The 20,608-nt window shown below is 39.7% G+C and overlaps 1 protein-coding gene across 2 annotated transcripts in view; it reads right to left on the bottom strand.

Moving 5' to 3' along the window:
• rora (RAR-related orphan receptor A) overlaps positions 1–20,608 on the bottom strand; it is a 264,712-nt gene that overhangs the window by 9,034 nt on the left and 235,070 nt on the right. For both annotated transcript variants that reach the window (XM_015378944.1, XM_015378945.1), the window contains 8 exons: positions 12,511–12,596; positions 10,684–10,825; positions 4,979–5,374; positions 4,182–4,303; positions 3,958–4,090; positions 2,252–2,359; positions 1,190–1,300; positions 190–302 (listed from right to left, as the gene is read on the bottom strand). In XM_015378944.1, coding sequence (XP_015234430.1) covers positions 190–302; positions 1,190–1,300; positions 2,252–2,359; positions 3,958–4,090; positions 4,182–4,303; positions 4,979–5,374; positions 10,684–10,825; positions 12,511–12,596 — 1,211 coding nt within the window. The remainder of the gene's footprint in view (positions 1–189; positions 303–1,189; positions 1,301–2,251; positions 2,360–3,957; positions 4,091–4,181; positions 4,304–4,978; positions 5,375–10,683; positions 10,826–12,510; positions 12,597–20,608) is intronic.

The following is a 20,608-nucleotide window of genomic DNA, read 5'->3' on the forward strand; positions in this document are numbered from 1 at the left end:
GAGACATTGAAACACTTCATATTAGAGAGGAAATACAATTAATACATTTGCACATTTTGAGTAATAAAAATGAATTGTACTCAGTTTGGAGACTATAGGTTTGGACACTAATTTGTGCTTTTTATTTAACTGGTGAAGAATAGATCAAGCTTAGCTCAGAGATGCAGGGCAAGATGCCTTACAACGTACCTTTGTGAGAATACCATCCTCTCTGTGGTTCTTCTGCAGAACATGCTGAAGGGCCAGTTGGATCTTCTGCTGGAGTTTCTCAACTTTCACCTTCTCCTGCAGCCAGGATCGGTCTGAAAGGAAACATTTCACTGTTTTATTAATGGCTAAAGCACTGTGAAAGATCTTTTTTTTTTTTACAGTTCATACAAAATTAGTACAAATAGTTTTGGAAAAAGTACCCCATACACCTGATTTGTCAAGTTACATTCTCAAATCCCAATAGGAATTCAATAAGATACTTTATAGGTCAACACAAAGCATTTTTATTTTTTTAGCAATTAAGATTTTGAAAATGGTGGCATGCATTTGAATTAATCAAGCTTGGAGTATTACTGTCTGAAACCACATTTTCACTGCCACTGCAGCTGAAGTGCTTTTGGATATGTCTCACAAAGCTTGGCCTAACGCAGACCCTTACCCTAAGCCTACTAATTACCTAAGAGTAGACCCCAGTAAGCAGCATATTCTGGGGACACTGGCTTTACACTGTCTCTGTCACTGCATATTTATTTTGTATGCTTCCTACCTGGCCTGTCAGTTTATATTGATTTGTTTGATAGGTGCAGCTGTACCATACAGATATCAAATTATATCAACTAATTTGGTGACTTCTAAAGGCAGCTGATTGCTCTGGATTTAATTCAGAAGCTTGGGTAAGAAATAATATATATACATGCAACACTTTTAAGATTTTTATTCCCATTTGATTTTTGAAAACCACATGTAATAATTTTTCTGGCTTACAATTAATTACTGATTGCTATTAAAATTGCTATTTTATTTTTCTGGCTTACAATTAATCTATTACATACAATGCCAATACAATGTATATTTGAATGTGACTGAATGCATACAGTTTAAAGGGTATGACTACTTTTGCAAGGCAGAGTATATTGTTATGGTGATCGTGGCTGCTCCCACCCCTCTCCCCCACATTGTTGCTGTGACTGACACCTACCAGCAGACATCAACACAAAGGCAGAGAACAGGGCGATCTCATCCTCAGACAGGTGCATAGAACACAAGTTTTTCCCAAACTCGAAGACGGAGCTGATCAAGTCGTCACAGCCTGCCACAGCAAAGGACATGGAGAGAAAGAGAGAGAGAGGGCTTAGGATAGGGAAGACCAAAGAACAACATTCACGCTTGATCTTTATTGGGAGAGAGGCACACAAGGAGGGGAGAGGAAGGGGGAGGGATAAAAAAGAGCAGCGTGCTGACAGCACATGGGAGCGTCTTAAGCAGAACAGGCAATGCTTTTACTGAGTTTTGCCTCCCAGACGAGTCACTTTTGGCAGTTGGGCGGCGTTATGCAAGCTAAAATGAGGTCACTATTGAGGCTTTTAGTTAAATCAATTATTGGGGACATACAGAGACAGGCACATGACACCACTGCTCGGAAAGCTCATCATTCTCCCTCCCTCTGCCGCCGTCCCCTGCTATCAGTTAGAGGGACGTTCACTAATACATAAGCAGGGGTGCTTGAAAAAAAAAAAAAAACTGTAAGAAACAGGAAGGCGTATCTTCAAAATCACTACGGATTGCATTAACATTCTCACCGTCAAAAAGATAACTATGCAGGGAAATCACAATAAAATATGACAGTCAAACATGACTGCCATTTGTTTTTGTTTTCTTTTTGCCTGAGATGTTTCATATCAGACTATCAATGATAGTTTTGATAGCAGTCTCCCCAAAGATGCTCTGTCTGGCTTTATTTATTCCGCAGTTACAGGAGCCATATGCAGCGGCGTCTCGGTAACAGCTCTGTTCTACCATAAATAACCGCTGAAGAGACAGAAATGCCAGGTGAGGAAGGGATGAGGAGCTCAGTGGTTTCTTCCAGGCCTTCAGTGTTGAGCACACAACAACAGCAGACTCTAATTTTGGCTGCTACACCAAGGAGAGGAGGAAGACACTGTAAAGAAACACTCTAGATACACAAACACAGCAGCTCACTAACACAAAAGCAGGCACCCACGTCTGCCTGCCTGCCTGCTTGCACACCCACTCCACTTACCTAATGACTTGAACACATCAGGTCCGGCATATTTTCCATCGAAATAGACGGTGTTGTTTTGCGAGTCAAAGGCACGGCACATTCTGACAAACACAACTTCCAGAGAGCCTGCAAGACAGACAGGAACAAGGTGCTGAAGATTTTCTTTTTTCCCTGCAACATCAGTCAGAGGTGCAAAACACACGATTATGCTTTGTGTTAATCTTCTGAAATATGAGAAAACAACCGCTTTGAAATATGCCTGCTGGCAGAGGAGAATAAAAACTGCCTCCACAGATGAAAACATCATCGATAGAAGGCTATTCTTCTACAGAGCCGCGCTTCACAAAAATAGGTAGCTACGTTACTTGTTCATTTAGACTCTCTTTTTAGCTGGAAAGCTATTTATTAGATGCGACAATAATGTAACCCTTGATGGGAATGAATAAGAAGAAAAAGGTACATAGATAACGGTTCCTCTTATTGACACAGCTGAAAAAAGGTGTTTAAAAAAAAAAAACCTTGGGATGAACTCATAGTTTACTTCAGCCTTCGTAACCACACTGAATAATTTAGAAAAATAAATCCTTTGAGTACATTTCTACAGAGAGAAAATCCAAAATTATATATCTATATCTATATAGATATAGATATACAGATATATATATAGATATATTATAAAGCCAATTAGCCAACTTATAAAATTGGAAAGGAGACAAATTTGTTTTTATCTTCATAAAACAATTCCTCAATCAAATAGTGACACAGAAATATCTACTTTCCTAAACTTCCCCACATCTACAACATCTACATCTATAGCAATGACCAAGACAAAGACCAATAATGCCCCTGGTGAATTTGGAATGAAACCAGGGAACAAAGCTAGTTTTGGGTATGGTAAAGGATCTATAATACTGTGGGCTGCTTTATCTATAAATATCAGAAACAGTGTGTTAGTAATATTATAATACTAAGAACTTCCTGTATAACCGGTGGTATTTTAAAAAAAAATGTGTTGGACTCCACAGGTAAACTGAAAATGGGATGTAACTAGTCTTTTACCAGGATACGGATCTAAAAAATATGTCCAAATAGATGCAGAAATACTTCACCAGAAACAATAACTATTTCAGCTAAGAGAACTAAATTCTTTGGGTGGGCTAAAAAAAAAAAAGAGCATACGTTCGGACTGTGGTCGCATAGAGAGACTTTTTAAAGATAAACGGTCAATGATTTCTCTCTTGGCTTCAGCTTTGTGAAAAAGTTAGAGCAGTACAGTCCTATTGGCAAAAGGAGATTAAGAAGAATTTATTCCAAGGCTTTTTCCCACGTTGTTACCAGAGAATCCAATAAGGGTTGATTGCGTTGTGTATCTGCATGAATACAGGCTACATTATCAGAGCAGTTCAAAGATACATCCTCAATTTATGGGAAAAACTGGAAAAAAAATTTAGCTAGCATGACATATTATCAGAAGTCTGAGAAGGATGACTTATCTAATACAGTGTGTGCCTCTGCTATGTATGCAATGAACAGAGGAAAACAGAAAGAGGCAGAGCGGGGTGTGGTGGGGTCTGCTGCCTGTGACACTGTCTGGACGTGTGAAGGAGAGGAGCTTTGTGCAGTCAGGTCAGCTACACCCCCCCATGACAACGCTGGAGTGGGGCCGGCGGAGGTGAGCCGAGGTGAGCTCGACGGCAGCGAGCCATGTTGACAGGCTGTCATACCTGCTTTCAGCAGCACTATCTGATCGTTCTGACACAGCTCCATAAAGCCGTCGATGCGCTTGGCAAACTCCACCACATACTGAATGGCCTCCGTTATTTTGATAGCACACAGCTGCCACATGACTTCCCGGGGCTGAGGAACAAGATATGAGAGAGAATGGGTTATCTGCTTTAAAACAATAATTTTGATAACTGCAGCTGCGACGCCAGGCCAGCCGTCTTACCTTGCTCTGGTAGCTCTCCACCTCCTCCTGAAGGAAAGCCTGCCAGGTCATCTGCTGCAGCTCCTCTCTCAGGTACTGACATGTCTCCATGTGTGACTTTGAGATGTTCTGGGCCAGGTGCTCTGAAACACAATAACCAACATCATGAGGAACCTGCAAAATTTCAGCTGAGATCCAAGTGTTACAAAACAGAGGTATGTAAAAGTGAAGACCTCACTGATGAAATATGCCACAGGAAAAGAAGATTTATTTACAGAGTTTTCATGAAGGAGCAAAGAGTGTGTTTGTGTGTGTTTGGGGGTGGGGGGGGAATACATGAGTGCTTTTTTTGGGAGAAAGCTTGTTGACATTTCCTTATTCTGCCTGCAGGAAGCTCATAGCTTAAGGTTTAGGCGAAGCCAATCTAGTTATGACACAAATACATGGAAAGGGAAGGGGGTGGGGTGCCATGTTACTCACGGAAACAAAGGTCACGTTTTCTCTCAGAGAAATATTGAGTATAGGAATTTAAATGGTTTTGAAAACACATCTGTTAAAAAGGAGTTCCTCGGCACAAGGGAGCCTAAAAAAAATGATTTCCCCAGACGCCTGCCCTGCTGGATCCCGATTGGCCCTAATTAATGGAAACTAATTACAAAAAAAAGAGGCTCTTTTAATGAGTGTTGGAGATGAGTCTCCAACCTCATGCTATTTTAAGCAACCTTTGTGTCGTTTGCCCCACGGTTGAGTTGTTCTACCCCCCTCCTTTGTTTTACTGTCTCTCCTTTAACCTCTCCTTCCCTTTCCCTGCTCCTTACCTAGTTCAGCCATAGAAACGGTGGGAGACGTCTCGCCATTGGTGAAGGAGCAGTAGGGAAAGAAGCCAGAGCCGGGGGCAAAGTCGCAGATGGGCTCTGGCTTTATACCGTTGATGTCTAAGCCTGATTGGTCAGGGGATGGCTGGATGTCCAGGTAGAAGCTGCTGACCGCAGAGTCGGGCTTGCTGCCATCAGGAGTGTGGCCGTCCATGTAGCCGCTGAGGTCGTCGTGTAGCTCCGTTAGGCCGTTGGCTGAGAGACCATAGCTAGGTGTGAGTGGCTCTGCCTCTCCAGGCTGCTGTTGGTGGTCTCGCTGCTGCTGCTGCAGCCGGTGCTTCTGGACCTCAGCATACAGGCTGTCTCGCTGCTTCTTTGACATTCGGCCAAACTTCACCGCTGATGCAAAAAGGATGAAACAAGAGTGAGAAAACAAGTAAAAGAGAAACAAGATACCAAACTACAGTTAATCACATCTATAAACAAGTTTCAGTATAAATTAAAGCAAATACCTTTTTATATTTACCTTTTAGTAACAGGAAAATAACAGGTTAATTCCTTAATTCTCAGCATATATTATTTTACAAATATTTCTTTTGGTCATTGAATTTAGAAATTCTAAATATGTGCTAATTAATGGTCCAGAACTTTTTACTTTTTTATTCTTTCCATTAAAAGGCATGAGAAGATCTTGTGGCTTTTGGTTATTAGTCAACCAATTTCATTGAAGTTGACATTTTGTTTATTGAATAAGTCATGATATCCTTCCATAATTTTGTGTTGGATCTAGAACAACTATATAATAACCTATTTTTATAGTTATCACACAATGAAATCGGTATTAGCTAGGAAAAGGCTTGTCAGTCTTTATTGACAACATTTTTCGTGTCAAATCCCACAAAAATCTCCATTTAAGTCGCTGAAAATATTGTGAAACTACCGTAAAATATGAAATTCAACCTAAAGATTCACTACACTTTTGACCCAACAAAAATCTTAATAAAATGTTAATAAAAACATACCCAACTTCTCAATGTTTGATCTATTTAGTAATTATCTATCTAATCACTGTAAATACTTTATTACTGACAAACAGAAAGATCCTGTCATGGTTAGACATGTTTAGATATACAAATAAAAAAATAAAAAATGGTATAATACATTTATAGCAACAAAGTACCAAAGATTTTAGAAGTTTGAGTGGGGGTTTATTTTATATTTATTTACCTAAACCAAATTATTTTTTACAGAATATACTCTTCTACATGTTTTAATTAGGGATGCACGATATAATCGGCCCCCTATCGGTATCGGCCTGTATCGGCCTTAAAACTGAATATAACCCGATTTAACCCGATATTTGATCAGCTTCTGAGTTTCTAAAGTCTAAAAAAAAAAAATAAAAAAAATAAAAAAATACTACTTCTTGTTCTTCCTCAAAAACTTCTTTTTTACAGACTTAAAAACTTCTAAAGATGAGGGAAAAAATATTGATACATTAAAATATCTCCATATCTTCATATGCTGATATATTGCCATTTAAAAACACCATATCAATCTCTTTTACTAATGAAATATTGCTATATGTCATCGTTATGCTACGAAATCCCCCGAAAATTCACGAAATTTTGCCATATTTTTATATGTTGATATATTGATGCAGTATCGATCTATTTTACTAACAAAATCTCACAAGAATTTGCAAAATATCATGAGAGTTTTTAACAGAACGATGAAATATCACAAGATTTTGAAAGTAAAATAGATCGATACCGCGTTTTTAAAAATCTATTTGATATCAGCATATGAAAATATATTTGAGTATATTATTTTTCAAAGTGTCAGAAATGGATAACAAAACTGCTATTTTCAATGACTACTTATTTTTGTCCAGCTTTAACATTGGTATCGGTATCGATTATTGGCTACATGAGTTTTAAAATATCGGCATATCGGATATCGGCATCCCTAGTTTTAATCATTACTCTATTATGTTTGCAACAACAGGCATAACAGATGCTTTAAAAGATCCATTTTTTAAATTTTGTTGAAAGCTTTTGAGTCAATATGTGATACAATGAAGTCAATAGTTTTCTTAAATGTTTTATCTTAAGAATTGTCATACTGGCCCACACCACAACAACTAAGCCAACAGTGTCAAACTACACTAGAAGTAAGAATCTCATAGCTAATGTGCAACAAAATGGTAAAAAAAAACATGGATTAAATCTACAGTAAATAGTTCCAGGACACACAAAAAAGAAAAATTACTGACTATCATGAAAGTGCAAAAATAAAAGGAGAGGTAAAAAAGCTGGTCAGACAGTCCAACATGAGAAAAGTTGTCGGCTTTAGACACTTAATTCTTTTGCAAAGGAGACTTCTTGGCTGATGTTTGTGGAGAGCGACAGTAAGTCAGGAGGTCACGGTGTGCATGTGTGTCCTCAATGAGTGTGTGTGCATCTATGCAAATAAAATGCATGCAGAGGGACTTGGAGGAGAGTAAAAGCATAGAGGCTTTGAAATGTTCAGTGAAGGTAAGAGTCACCTTCTTCCAGTCAAAAACCTATATATACATCCCTGTATAAGCATGTCTGTATGAGTAATGAACTGTGCATCACTTAGCCATGCACTCTAAATCCTGTGTTCATTTATATTCAGGACTGTACATGCATAGGGATGTAGAAGACTCTGTGAATGTGAATGTATGTTAAGATTTTCACTTTAAATCTGTGAAACCAAGCTGTAATGAAAAAGATCTGCTTTGTTCAGGCAGAACCTCCTCAGCTCAGTCTAGTCTGGACCTGCCTCACAAAGAGGACACATACAGCCACTGAGGGGTTTCTATCATAGCATCTTTGCTGCAGCAGTAATCCCAATACTCTCTAAACATGTTCTGTTAAATGAAAACTGGTTTCTATCACTGCAGTTTCTTCCACCACTGGCACATAATACACAATATCTGTTTTTTCCCCAAATCAGTGACTTCTCTATGAACAGTTGGAGGGCTTATGGCATTGCTTGATAATGTTTACAAAGCATGTCCACCTTGCCTCAGTTGTTAATAGTCTTGGTTGATAGATGTGTCAAAACCATTAATGGTTCTAGGCAGGGGCCAACACGGGCCAGTGCCTTCTAGAACTGGTCCTGGCCCCTGTTAATGGCCCCTTACAGTACTGAAGACTAAATACAAAAAAGAAATACCAACGCTGATATGAACACACATATGGAGTGATAGTTCCCTTGGACCATTTCATTTTTTCTTTACAATTCTGTTTTCATTATGATTCTAAAGTTATGGTGATAGCTTCAGCCGTATTGTAATACGATCACAGTTTCAATAGTGAAATGTTATTATAAACCACATTTTAAAAATCACACATTTTTTTACTGCTAAATTAATTGAATTCACTTATTTTAAAATTCTAATTTGATCAAAACTAAATAATATCTAAAATAAGTCACAAATATTCAGTACTCGTAAATAACGAATGAACACTGACCTAATATTACAAACAATAGTTTTTTGGGGTTTTTTTGTAATCCGTTAGTAAATATTTATTTAGGAACTAAATATTTCAGTTACTTTCTCGCGGAATTGTATGGGATTTTCTAATTTTATGTAAAGTAAAATTAACATTAAGCCAAAATTAACAAATTTTCAACTGGAAGAAAATGTAAATAAAAACTAAATGAGATGGGTGATTTCACTTCATTCAGTGTAGACCCACAAGTAACTCTTTGGTTCTGTGCTTCTCTTAATATATTTAAAATCTTAATTATTTCCCTGATTTTTAGTTTATGCTTCTCTGGGCCCCATTAAATCCTGCTGGCTCCACCCTGGTCCCTCTACTAAATATGGTGTAGAACTGCCACTGCAAATACCTTTAAAGTAAAAAAAAGTCTTCTTTTTTGCAGAATTGGATTTTCACATTGGAAAAAAAACTATAAATAACTACTCATGCATATATTCTCAGCCTGCTTAATGATACTACTGCAGTATTTTTGATAATCATATGTTGCTTATTCTAGGATGATGAGAAGTAATAGATTACTTCTTGTGTACCTTATGTTATAATATGAGCTTTCACAGAGATTCATATGTCAGACTCAGGAAAACACCATTCAAGTAAGGCAAATGTGTAATAATCACCATAAGTTAAGACATGGTTTCTTAGCCAAACTCGACCATAACTATATTCAGGAGTACAATTAAAAACCTTCAGGCAACTAGAACTGACCACAAGGAAGATAGTAAGGCATGCAAAGCAGCCCTGTGTTATAGATCTGCAGCAGAGGGGGGCCTCTTAAGGTCACAAAGTTTCATTTTAGCTAGTTAGAAACCATTTCAATGCCAAAAGGATATAAGAGAGACATGTGGGAAAAAATCCATCTCTGACCAACACAATTGGACGTCATGTGAAAAATAATCCTGGAAGATTCTCCTTTTGCTCAGATGGTAACAGTATTGACCCTTTTTATAATCAACCTTTATTTTAACTATGTAAAAAAAAAAAATTATAGCCCTTTTTAGTAAGATAGAGATTATGTTCTTCTGTCATACTGGAGTCCAAGTTAACAAGATATTTTTTCTCAAAAAAAAAAAACAGAAAATTTCCAACAAAAATCTGGTGTTTTTTGTCAGAAAAGTAATTATGGCTCATCTTTGATCTTTGGACAGCATTTAAAGGTATAGTGGAGGATTTTGTGAATTTTAAATTGCACATGCACATGCACAACCCTGTACCAGCATCCGAGAGGGAACGCCTATTAAACTTGTGCGAGAGAATGCACAAGCCCATTTCTCCTCAAGAAGGTGCGGGGACGCAATAAGACGATCGCCTCGGATTGATCTCATCTCACCAATATTTATACATAAAAAGTTTCCCTGCAAATAAGACAACTGATACATAAAAAAATCATGATATGCTTGTATGTGTGTTTGCGTATTCGCAGGAAAAGATAGGTACCTGGGGATAAGCATGTAGGACAGCCTTACGTAAACATATCACAAGATTGATTGACAATTAGGAGGATCAATTATTTAAATGATCCACCTGGAAAAAGAACATTCTTCATTATACCTTTAAAACATAAGCATTCACAGGAATAGAAGAGAGGATAAAAATGTAATCTGGACAATCTATAGCAGAGGTTTCTGAAGTTAATCCAGCTTCCTGCTTGCTTAAGTAATTTTTCTCTGGCTAAGCGCAAAAATCTAACGAATGGGTCATTAGCATGTTTGCATGCAATGTTTGGAGCTATGTAAGCCATTTGAGTAAGCTGTGTTACAGCAGGTAGACTTCAACACATGCAGAACCTTTGGCCTTGAGGGGTGAGCAAAAATTTGTTTATGCTTGATGCGTCCACAAGTTCTGTGCAATCAAATTACGTCATTTTGTGCTTCCAAGACGTGCGGACTCCATGCAGACAAATTATCTGGAAGTATTTTTAACATATTTATCTGGGGTTCAATCTGTCAGCAATTATATCAAGATCTAAAAGCAAATAAATGTGGTCACTTATATCACTAATTAAAATTACTTGCTTTAAACTCTCCTCAACCAAAACATCTCCCCGTGAGAAGACCAAATTTAGTTCTTCACCTTCATACCCAGAGGATAGGGAGAAGCAAAGTGGGCTCCCCATCACCACCCCCCATATGTCTCCACCCACCTGATGATCCACTCGTGTACAAAACAACTTACCATCTCGTGACATTCCCACTGCCAAGCACTTCTGCAGCCTGCAGTGCTGGCAGCGGTTGCGGCTGGTGCGGTCGATCAAGCAGTTTTTCTGACGAGGGCAGGAGTACGCTGCATTGCTTTGCTGACTCCTCCTGAAGAAGCCCTGCACAGGGAGAGGGGCACGGAAAATACGTCTTAGGTTTGCTGAACGGGCCTTGGCGGCTGCAAAAACACATTCTAGCACCTCAGAGGGAAGATCATTTTTATGTCTTCATTGTACTCTTGCGCTGACAAGATTTATTGCAGCCTGGCAGGGATGTATTGTACTCCCGGCGGTGATATTTTCATTTTACTGCTTGTAAATGGAAATGCAACAAAAAACTACTGTGGTGGTATTTTCTTGACTTCTTTGCTGGCATTTAAAGAGCACTGTATATCCACCAGTGTGTACAACACGAGGGCGGAATGTTTTGGTAGCGCATGATAACAGCGGCTGGTATTTCTCTTCAGTGGCGTTATTAGTGTTGATTAATGCAGCACAGGCATGTGCGGGGCTAAAGGATTGCAAACGCACACCAACTGGATTTCTCATCCTTTGACTTAATGAATTGATTCCAGCACATCATTAACATGCCCCACTCTACTGCTCCACACACATATGTCTTAATTAGCTGCTCATTGGCTGTTTAATTACAAGAAAACAGCTGACAGCTGCCAAGTTGCTTTATAATGGAAGCCATTATGGAAACAGAGTAAAACTGCCAGTGACAAGCAGCACTCCTTAATAATGCAATGATTTATGGTCCAAACTTTAATACTAGCACGTACCATTAAAGGCCTTTCTGTCTTTGGACTAATTAGCAATCATTAAAGATAGATTTCAGCAGTTTATTCTTTAGCATTGTATCTTTTCCAGGATCTGTGTGTGTAGGAGAGAGGGAGAGAGAGGAGTGCTTAGAAGAAGAGCTTCTTTAAGCTTTTTTTCTTTCCTTAGTGGGACTTTCTATTTAGTTTTGTCTCATTTCTATGGTATAACCCAGAAGCTTACCCTAACCCTAACTACCAACACATGCCTTACCTAAACCCATTTCACTCCTTAGTCCTAAACTTAAACTCCAACCCAGGAAGACATCGTTTCCACATGAGGGACAGTCAACTAGTCAACCCCAAAATGCAGGATCTTTCTGGGAAATTGTTCTTACACTGTCCTCACAATGTAACAGAAACATGGCCACACACACCTTCACACTTCACACATATAGGAGCGAAAAGCAAAAGGTAGAGGCTGGTTGAGGAATGCTAATGATGCTTGACGAGCATGAGGGGGGACAGGAATACGCTCTTCACAAACCTCCCTTTGCCGTGAATGGCTGGTGTATTTGAAACGGTACAAAAGGTGGCTTCAATGGGGAGAAATGTGCTGTAGCAAACAGCCAACAATCTGCTATAATTCAAAGCACTCTTCTTTTGATCATCCTATTTCAAGACGAGCAGCAGAAGCAGAAAAAATAAAATTAAAATAAACTTGAGAAAGGAAAAAAGCAAAAAAAACAAAATGTATGTCCCTAGGAGGGAAAAGGCAGAGGAAGGACTATCTCTTGTTAATTGTAGTTTTCTATGATGCCCTCAGTGGTGCTTGACCACTTTAATGATCATGCTCTCCGTGTTTACATACCACACTTCTTCCCAAATCCCTGTAAAACTTCAGTAACATTTTCAGATGTATTTTTTACTCCCAAATAAGCATCTTTCTTTACCTCCTTGGTGTTTCCCTCCATGTCTTTTCCCTCCTTTTTTCACTTGCTTACAACCCTTCAAACTAACAGGTTCGCTTCTTATGATGCTTACCTTACAGCCTTCACATGTTATCACGCCGTAATGGATGCCTGATGATTTGTCTCCACAGATCTTGCAGGGAATTATTTCGATTTGAGCTGCGGAGAAGAAAAGAAAATGAAAGAAATAAATAAATAAGAGGAAAATAAATCAACATTTTGCTGTCACAAGCCTCTGTACAACCCTCTCACCATGGATCCATGTTGGAACATGAAAGAGCACTGTGCTTCTAAAAACATCTCATCCACTGGCTTTTGAATCCTGTCTTCCACATAGTATTTAGCTGAATATTTAGAGCTGTGCTTATGTGTCTGTGATTTTCTTCCTTTTTTTGAAGAAAAGGATCCAATTTTAAGATGCTCAAAAAAAGCTGGTGCAAACATGGCATCAATTTGAAGCGAAAAACACAACTTGCGTTACAAAAAGACCCAGCTGCCCACAAACTCTAATATCCCACCACAGTGCATATATAAACCTTACCCAGTGACAAAAGCTTATTTAGCCACATGAGGAGGTCTATTCCCTGGTGGAAAACCTGACTTCATGCAGCTTCTTAAATTTCAAAACTATAAACCCCCCCAGGAGCAAATCCACTAGAACCACAAAGAATCATAACATGCCCGCTGTGCTGGATGGAGCACCGACTGTGTATTTGTGTGTGCGAGCCACTGAAGAAGGAAAAAAAAAGCTGCAGTTTAAGTTTGTCTGTGGCGTTATGATGTTGACAGCAAAAGCCCAAAGAGGATGGCCCTCATCCATCGTCGGCCCTCTTTTTGAGAGCGAACCTGGAGCACAGCGGCAAGCACAGAGATCAGACACCCAGAACTCCCAGCTCGGCCCACTGCTCTCAGCTTCATCACGGCTGCAGCCACTGATGCCAAACTGCACCTCCCAGCCCCTCCAACACCCTCCAGAGATCTCTATCTCATAGCCACCTTTAGACATAGGTTTTTTTTACTCTTTCATCACTCAAGCTCAGTGCCAGCTATTGGATCTGAATAAAGGAAAGATCATATAGAAAGCTTTCTTATGAATTGATGCTTTATTTGCTTTTCATGAATGAAGCTGGTTTTTAAAAACATTTAAATGTACTCTAACTTCATTGTTTCAAAGAATATCTAAGTAAAATCGAGTTTGATGTTTCAGTGAGATATAAATATAACACAATACAAACCCATTTTGTTTCAGTCACTGACCACCAGGCTGAATGAGGACCCATGTTAACTGTACCTCAACACAGTGAGAACTCCAGCATAAAGGGATAAAGTCCCCATTAAGTCGGGCATACACTGTGTGATTTTTTTTGCCCTTTTCGGGCCGATTCTCGAGTCGTGCAAGAATTTTTTCGATCAGGCAGAGTTTCAGCCTCATCGCGAGTTGTGTAGTATACAGGGAGTAACGAGGGGTGATTAGCCTCTTATGACCACCTCCCGATCAGGAATCGTAAGGTCGGGAGAAAATCAAACATGTCTGAAATTCAGTCGGCCGTCATAAGATCACATCAAAGCATCGGGCAACACAATGTGAGAACATGCATCATGAGCTGTGAACTTTTAAACCCTGCGGTTTCGTCATACAACATAAGCTGTAGCTGCATGCAATGATTGAAAATATTGCACAGTGTATGCACGTTTTTATGAACATTAGGTTTCATCTACATGCTAGCTGGTTATTAGGGAGACCTGCTAGGTAAAAAAACAAACAATATTTCTTCCCTACCATCAAACATTTTAATATAAGAAGTAGAAAAAATGTGTTTTAAATCTGAAGATAGTTAATTATGTTAAAAAAATAATAAAAGATACAGGGATAAATTAGCAGATATGCTGCAAGGCTCATCTCCACAAAACAAGGTTATTCCGCCATTGGAATTAGATGTGTTAAATCATGGACACAATTAAAAGTATCAGGACAGTGACTCTTAAGGAGAGGATCAAGAGAACATGTGCAAAGAGGAGCACTCACTGTGTGCTCCAACTCTGACATGTTCCTACAATTGTGTCACTGGTCTCAACTTTCAATTCAGTTTTACTTTTCAAAAGATCCGGAAGGATTATTTTCCTCACAGCAGATGTACTGAAATTGAAATGTGTATATCTAAATATTTCAATAAGAGGATATGCTACTGCATTGAAAGAGAAATTTATTCTGAAACTCCTTACACATCCTCACCAGTGGTGTAAACACATTTTATTGCATTTTTAGACTTAGGTTTTTTACTCAATCAATCTTCGAACCTAAGGTAGTATATCAACTAGTTTCTCTTGGATGTTCTATTGAATAAATCAATGTTTAAGCTTTTTAGCAGCTGGCCCAGATCTGTTTAACACTTTTTCAACATAAACATTTTAAATTTCTTCTTAAGACACATTTTTCCTCTTCTTTTTTTAAGGTGTAGCAAGAATCTTAAAAAAAAGTTCATGTACAGCAGCATGCTGCTTTTTATTCTGAAAAACCTTTGAGTGGACTGTATGTATTTTACTATACTTTAAAACCTTGAAGGAAGCAGCATTGGTTATTTTACCCAAATACGATGGACACTGACATTCAGTTACATCATTGACACAAGGAACATAACCATTTCCCCAAATAGGGGTTGACAGATAATATAATTCTTGAAAATAGGTTGCAGATTTTCAGGGTATTACATCAGCCTATTCCCTTTAACCAGCCCCAACTGTCTGCTATAATGCCTAAGGTTCTATCTAAAGACAAAAAGACTTAAAATATCTCCCGCACACCTTAACAAGTCCCTCTTTTATTCTAGTTTGATCACATCAAAAGTACTTTTGTAGGAGTTCAATCCAGATATCCCTGCCCATTTAATCAGCTGCCTGGGAGCCTGCATTGTGTCATGTGGATAATGTCCTCGTCCCTGAGGCGTGCCCCGGAGAGGCCCTTAACACAGAGCCTCTAATCCACTAACCGGGGAACCACACTCTGTTCATTCAGGGGATCTCTTCTTGCACTGCAGGAGTCAACGAGACCAGACATGTTTACTTGGAATTAGCCTAGATTTTAGGGAAAAGGAACAAAAGGGAGAGGTGGAACATGCACAATTAATTCTCTACCAGACAACACCTCCTGCGCTTTTTGGTTCTCCGATACAATAGAGGGCACTGCACCTAAACGGCCCGGATTAGAGCAGAACCCAGGCAGGAGGCGGGCACTGACAACCTTACTGAGAGGGTTAATTTATAATTAATCTTTTCCTTACTGTGCACAGTTGCTTGTTATTTCATTTAGGTCTATCTCTGTATGAGTGCACTCTATTGTTTGTTTTTGTGTTCTCACCGCATGAGCATTAGCAGTGCAGTGTGTTTCAACTCCTTTAGCATTTTCAGCCTCATTACTTACATAATTTGTTCTGACATGCACTCACAACAACTGAAGCGTGCTGTAATTATGGCTAGCTGTGGTTATGTAGCTCTCTAGGCTGCAGTGACAGTTCCCAGCCATGTGGTGGCAGTGCAGGGCTGCTTCTTTGTCTGTCATACCGAGTTAAGCCGAGCTTCCACCCACCCCGTCCACAACCCACATGCTTTTGGCTATGAGCTCCAGTCTCTGATAGCTTCAGGCTTAGGCTGCTGCCTGATTCTCCCCCCCACCCCCACAGCAGAACTGTGAGATGCCTTCATCTCTCCCGAAGAAGCGGAGCAGGCTGGGCGCTCGCTCAGGCCTGACAGAGGCTGTGCCACATCAGGTGAAGGCAGAGAGATTTTAGACACAGGGGTGCCAGGCTGGGCAGATTATTCATCCACATGAGCATAGTTTACTAAAGCCCTATCTCCTGCAGGACGGGCCCAAGTGCATCCAGTCTTACCAGCTTATGCTCTTTCATCTGCTGCTACCACACAAGCCTATGGATGCTAGGTGCACTCAACAGTAAAATGGACAAGCTGATGGACAACTTATAGTCTAATATAAAAACAATTAGTGTAAATTTACTGTTTTCTTTAGTTAAGAGCTGAACATTTATACAATAATTATTAACAGACAGAGCTACATGGAGATACATATGGCAGTCCATATCTATTGACAAACTAGGGAGGCAATGGTCTCCTGGCATGAATCAACCAGCTGCTGGCTCACTTGAACTTGACCGCTACAGTGCCGCTGATCCCATTCACCGCACCTGCCTCCCTGCCTGTCGCCTTCCCTGCCAGCCAGCCTTGCCCGCTCTGTTTACAACATCAAAGCCAAGCACAGTAACACAGGCGGCCATGCTGCTGCTCATCCCAGCAGCACTACCACTCACACCGAAAAGTGCCCTCTCTGCATGCAGGCCACTTCAAAGACACCTGCTGAGATGTCAAGATTGTGTTGAATCACAACCGCAGCACAATCACGGTCTAGCCATGGCCACGAGGGCCATGGAAGCAACCTAACCCAGGCATCCTGGCAGCAAAGCATGGGTGTTGAGAATAAGGAGCTGAGCAGAGAGAGGAGATGGTCATGCAGAATGTTAAGGCTTGTTCTTTGTCAGTGGCTGAGCGGCTCAAGGACACTGACTCACAACATTAGCTGGCCCTCTGAGGGGATGACGTGTCACTCAGTGCACATGTACAAAAGGGGCAGTGAGGCCAATGCATGTTCACCCAGTGCCCTTCACTGTCTTCTTCACAGCCTTTAGACTGAGCCAATGTGTGAACTGTACAGCAGAAAAGAGTCAAACAAGTACACAGTAACTCTGCCACATGTCAGTCTTATATGTCAAAATAAAAGAAAAAAATAACTTTTATCTTTTTTCGATCAGAATACCACAAAATGTACAAACAGATTGAAATATTCAGTATGGATGCAGGTATTGTGCAAAGAAAAAATAAAAATAAGCATTTTGAAGAGCCTACTCAGCCTAAGCCTGAGTAGTTTTTTTTAAAGGAATACACATTTTTAAATACACATCAAGACATGGCTGAAACTTATTCTGACTATGAGAGAGAAGCTTTAATTTGATAGTAGAAAATCTGAACAAAGTAAATTTCATTTGTACTTTAATCCTCAATGTCTCATGGAACATCCTGGATTTTAAATGTATGTATTGATGTTAAGGATTCTAAACATGCAAAGTGATGTGGTTTGAAAACTTGGCTCAATCAGGTTATTTTTATGTTAAAATGATAGAAAAATAATCCTTAACCAATGTTCATTTAGAAAGAGCACAAATCAAGCTGTTCTTTGGATAGGATTTAGACAAAGCTGAGTTTAAAAAATAACTAAGTACTTCCATGTTTGGAAGTCTCCAATATGGTTCGTACTCGTACTCATACTTATACTCGTCGGCTCCCGCTTTATCCGGAACCGCGTCCAGTATGGTTAAACCTATTACACCCTGTTGCATTTTAGAACTCATAGAAATATAAAGAATTACAAAGTTTAATTTGAGGATTGCCATTAAAATAAAATGACTAAATCAAATTTCTTTTAAATTAGAAATGAAAACCATGCATAAATCAACAAACACACATAAACCATCTGTAAAAATCAAAATCACAAAGGACTGGTATTTAGTAAAATTCTATCCAACGCCCATTGGCATATTCTTCAGAAGCATTTATTTCATTACGTCAATCCTGATTGGCTGTTAATAGCGACGTCTGCATCACCTATCCAATAAGTAGCGTTTTCTACCACACAGGGTCATTTCAAATAAGCACCTCTTCTAGCTTCGCCCCCGCAAGAAGGGTTGTCTGGTGAGACATCTGCCTCATGCTACACTGAGAACCTGGGTTACGCAAGTAACCTATAATTCTCCTTCATTGGGATATGGAAACCCCCCATATTGCCATATATCTGATCTCTAGCGACCAATCAATAACCACATTGTATCGGGTATTTTCAGAGGGTGAAATGTTAAACCTCCTTTAAAAACGGTGAAAATGTTGGATCATCATATCACCATGTAATTCAGGAATAGTATGACATTTACTTGAGCTTTTGATATTGTGCAGCCTAATGTAGAACACAATTAGAGATAAATTAAACCTTTTTTTGCTGTAAAAAACACAAAAAGAGAGCTTTTTCAATGTTTTTAGGCAAAAGACTACCTTAAAATTGGAAATGCAAAAATATAACAGTAGATGGATTAGAATATTCAACAATATATATTATGACGTTATCATTTCTTTGTGAGCTGGATACATTATTGCACAAGTATATTTTGTGTGATATATTCAGCTCTGCTGATAAAAGGTAAAACTATCGGTATTGTAGGCTGCTAAAAAACATAACAAAATCTGTAGACAAAATCTCCATGCAGTTCCCACTGAACCACTGGAAAACTGACAGCGCTTGCGGATTAAGATTATCCCCCCCATTACAGGCCCATGCCCAGGCCACCGTCATAATGCCGAAAGCTTAACCCATTACTCGATTGGACCATTAAATCAGTTTCTCATGGCCTTGTGATTCACAGTAGATGTGCAACACAAATGAAGTCTGAATCCAAGGCTTCGAGTGCTGATGTTTATACACAGCAGATTCTTCCCACTGGTACATTTACATATATCATTGGGAAATAAACCATGCGAAACAGTTGGAGAAAGCACATTGCTCTGTGTGTGTGTGTGTGTGTTTTGGCTGCGTTGCACTGACAGCTGTCAATGACAGAATGACGCAAACCAGTCCACTCATGTCAGATATTATGTAAGGTGGACAGGGCATGGCATTATGAGCAGATTAACAATTGTTCCATCATTGGACAAGCTGTGATTATAGATCTGCTGCGCTAAAATAGCTTAAAAGCACCACAAGGCTTCCATTGCAGGAACATTTTCTTTAACAAATATAGCCTTGTAATAATGGTCAATAACAAGAGAGATTTTTTTGTAATGCTCCTCCATCATTATGTGCATCTATTTATGGTTTTTAGCCCAAACCTTCTACTTGACAGCTTAGATCAGCTGTCGGTTAATAAAGCCTCCTTTAAACTGATACCCATAAGAGTCAGATCGAGCTGTAGAGAGGCGACAGCCTAACAAGAGAGGAAATCAGATCTTTTCTCTCTTATCTGCACGGGCTCTGCTGTCATATGTAGACGCACCGCACAATACTTTCTTTTATTGAAAAGGTTATTTGAATGTCACCTGCAAAACAGTTTTGGCGACAAATGTATCCTGTACAAATCTATTTAGTTATTCTATTTTTAGGAGGGAGGGGGGTGCTGGTAGTTTAGCTCATATCTGGTCTAATGGCACCAACTGGTTAGTGAGAGCAAAGGGAGCTCACAGGGCGGTGATGGAATTTACTCGCAGAGCAAAACCTCTGTATCGCAGCTTTTAACAGCTATCCTGAAGTCATCACAAAAAACACTCAAAGGGGATTAGAGAAAGCAAAGACATAATTGACACATTTTGATGTCTCCAAGCTGAGTCTGGCTAATTCCCCTTCAAATCATTCAGCTGTCTAAGCCGTGATCCTTTTTCACCAGAGACCAGCTACAGTTTTCAGAAAATGGGCTTTTAAAGCTACCCCCTCCATTATTTCTTTCATAGCAGTGCTGCGACTTTGCTGGAGCTCAGGTCTGGACCATTGCCCTGGGCTGCTTTTGGGATGAACTCATGCGTGCATCGCTGTGTTTGTTTGTGTGTGAGGCCTATTAATATTTCAACACTGCCCGATTCCAGATGCCTGTACAACAGAGCAGTGCTTTTCTCTTTATGTCTCCTGTATTTACTTGACTGTTTTATTGAGGAGGATTCTGACACCCTTTAAGAAATCGAGTATGAGAGGGCCAACATGTATTCCTTAACTTGCAAGCGCAAGACATCTCCCTACGTGTCTCCTCCTCCTACTGCATGACAGCAATTTGGGAACCAATTTGTGTTGTTTTGGCAAAGATTGACGAGCTTTCTGGCTGGGAGTTTTCTGTGCTGCACTCTGGGGGAAACGACAAAAGCCTGAGTATACTGAGCAGACAAGCTCCATGAAGGGGAGCATGTGTGCGGTGCTCATTTCCCTTCCCCTGATTTCCCCACCTGAGCTGGAATCCTCTCCCCATCATTCTTTATATTCCCCAGTTTACATCCTTCCCACCACCTCTTCTGCAGCAATAAGTGAAGTTTTGTCCGGCTGATTGGACCCAAAGGGCATGTGTCTTTCTAGCAGGTGC

This window comes from Cyprinodon variegatus, unplaced genomic scaffold, assembly GCF_000732505.1.
Source record: "Cyprinodon variegatus isolate N-32 unplaced genomic scaffold, C_variegatus-1.0 Scaffold182, whole genome shotgun sequence".
NCBI classification, from domain to species: Eukaryota; Metazoa; Chordata; class Actinopteri; order Cyprinodontiformes; family Cyprinodontidae; genus Cyprinodon; species Cyprinodon variegatus.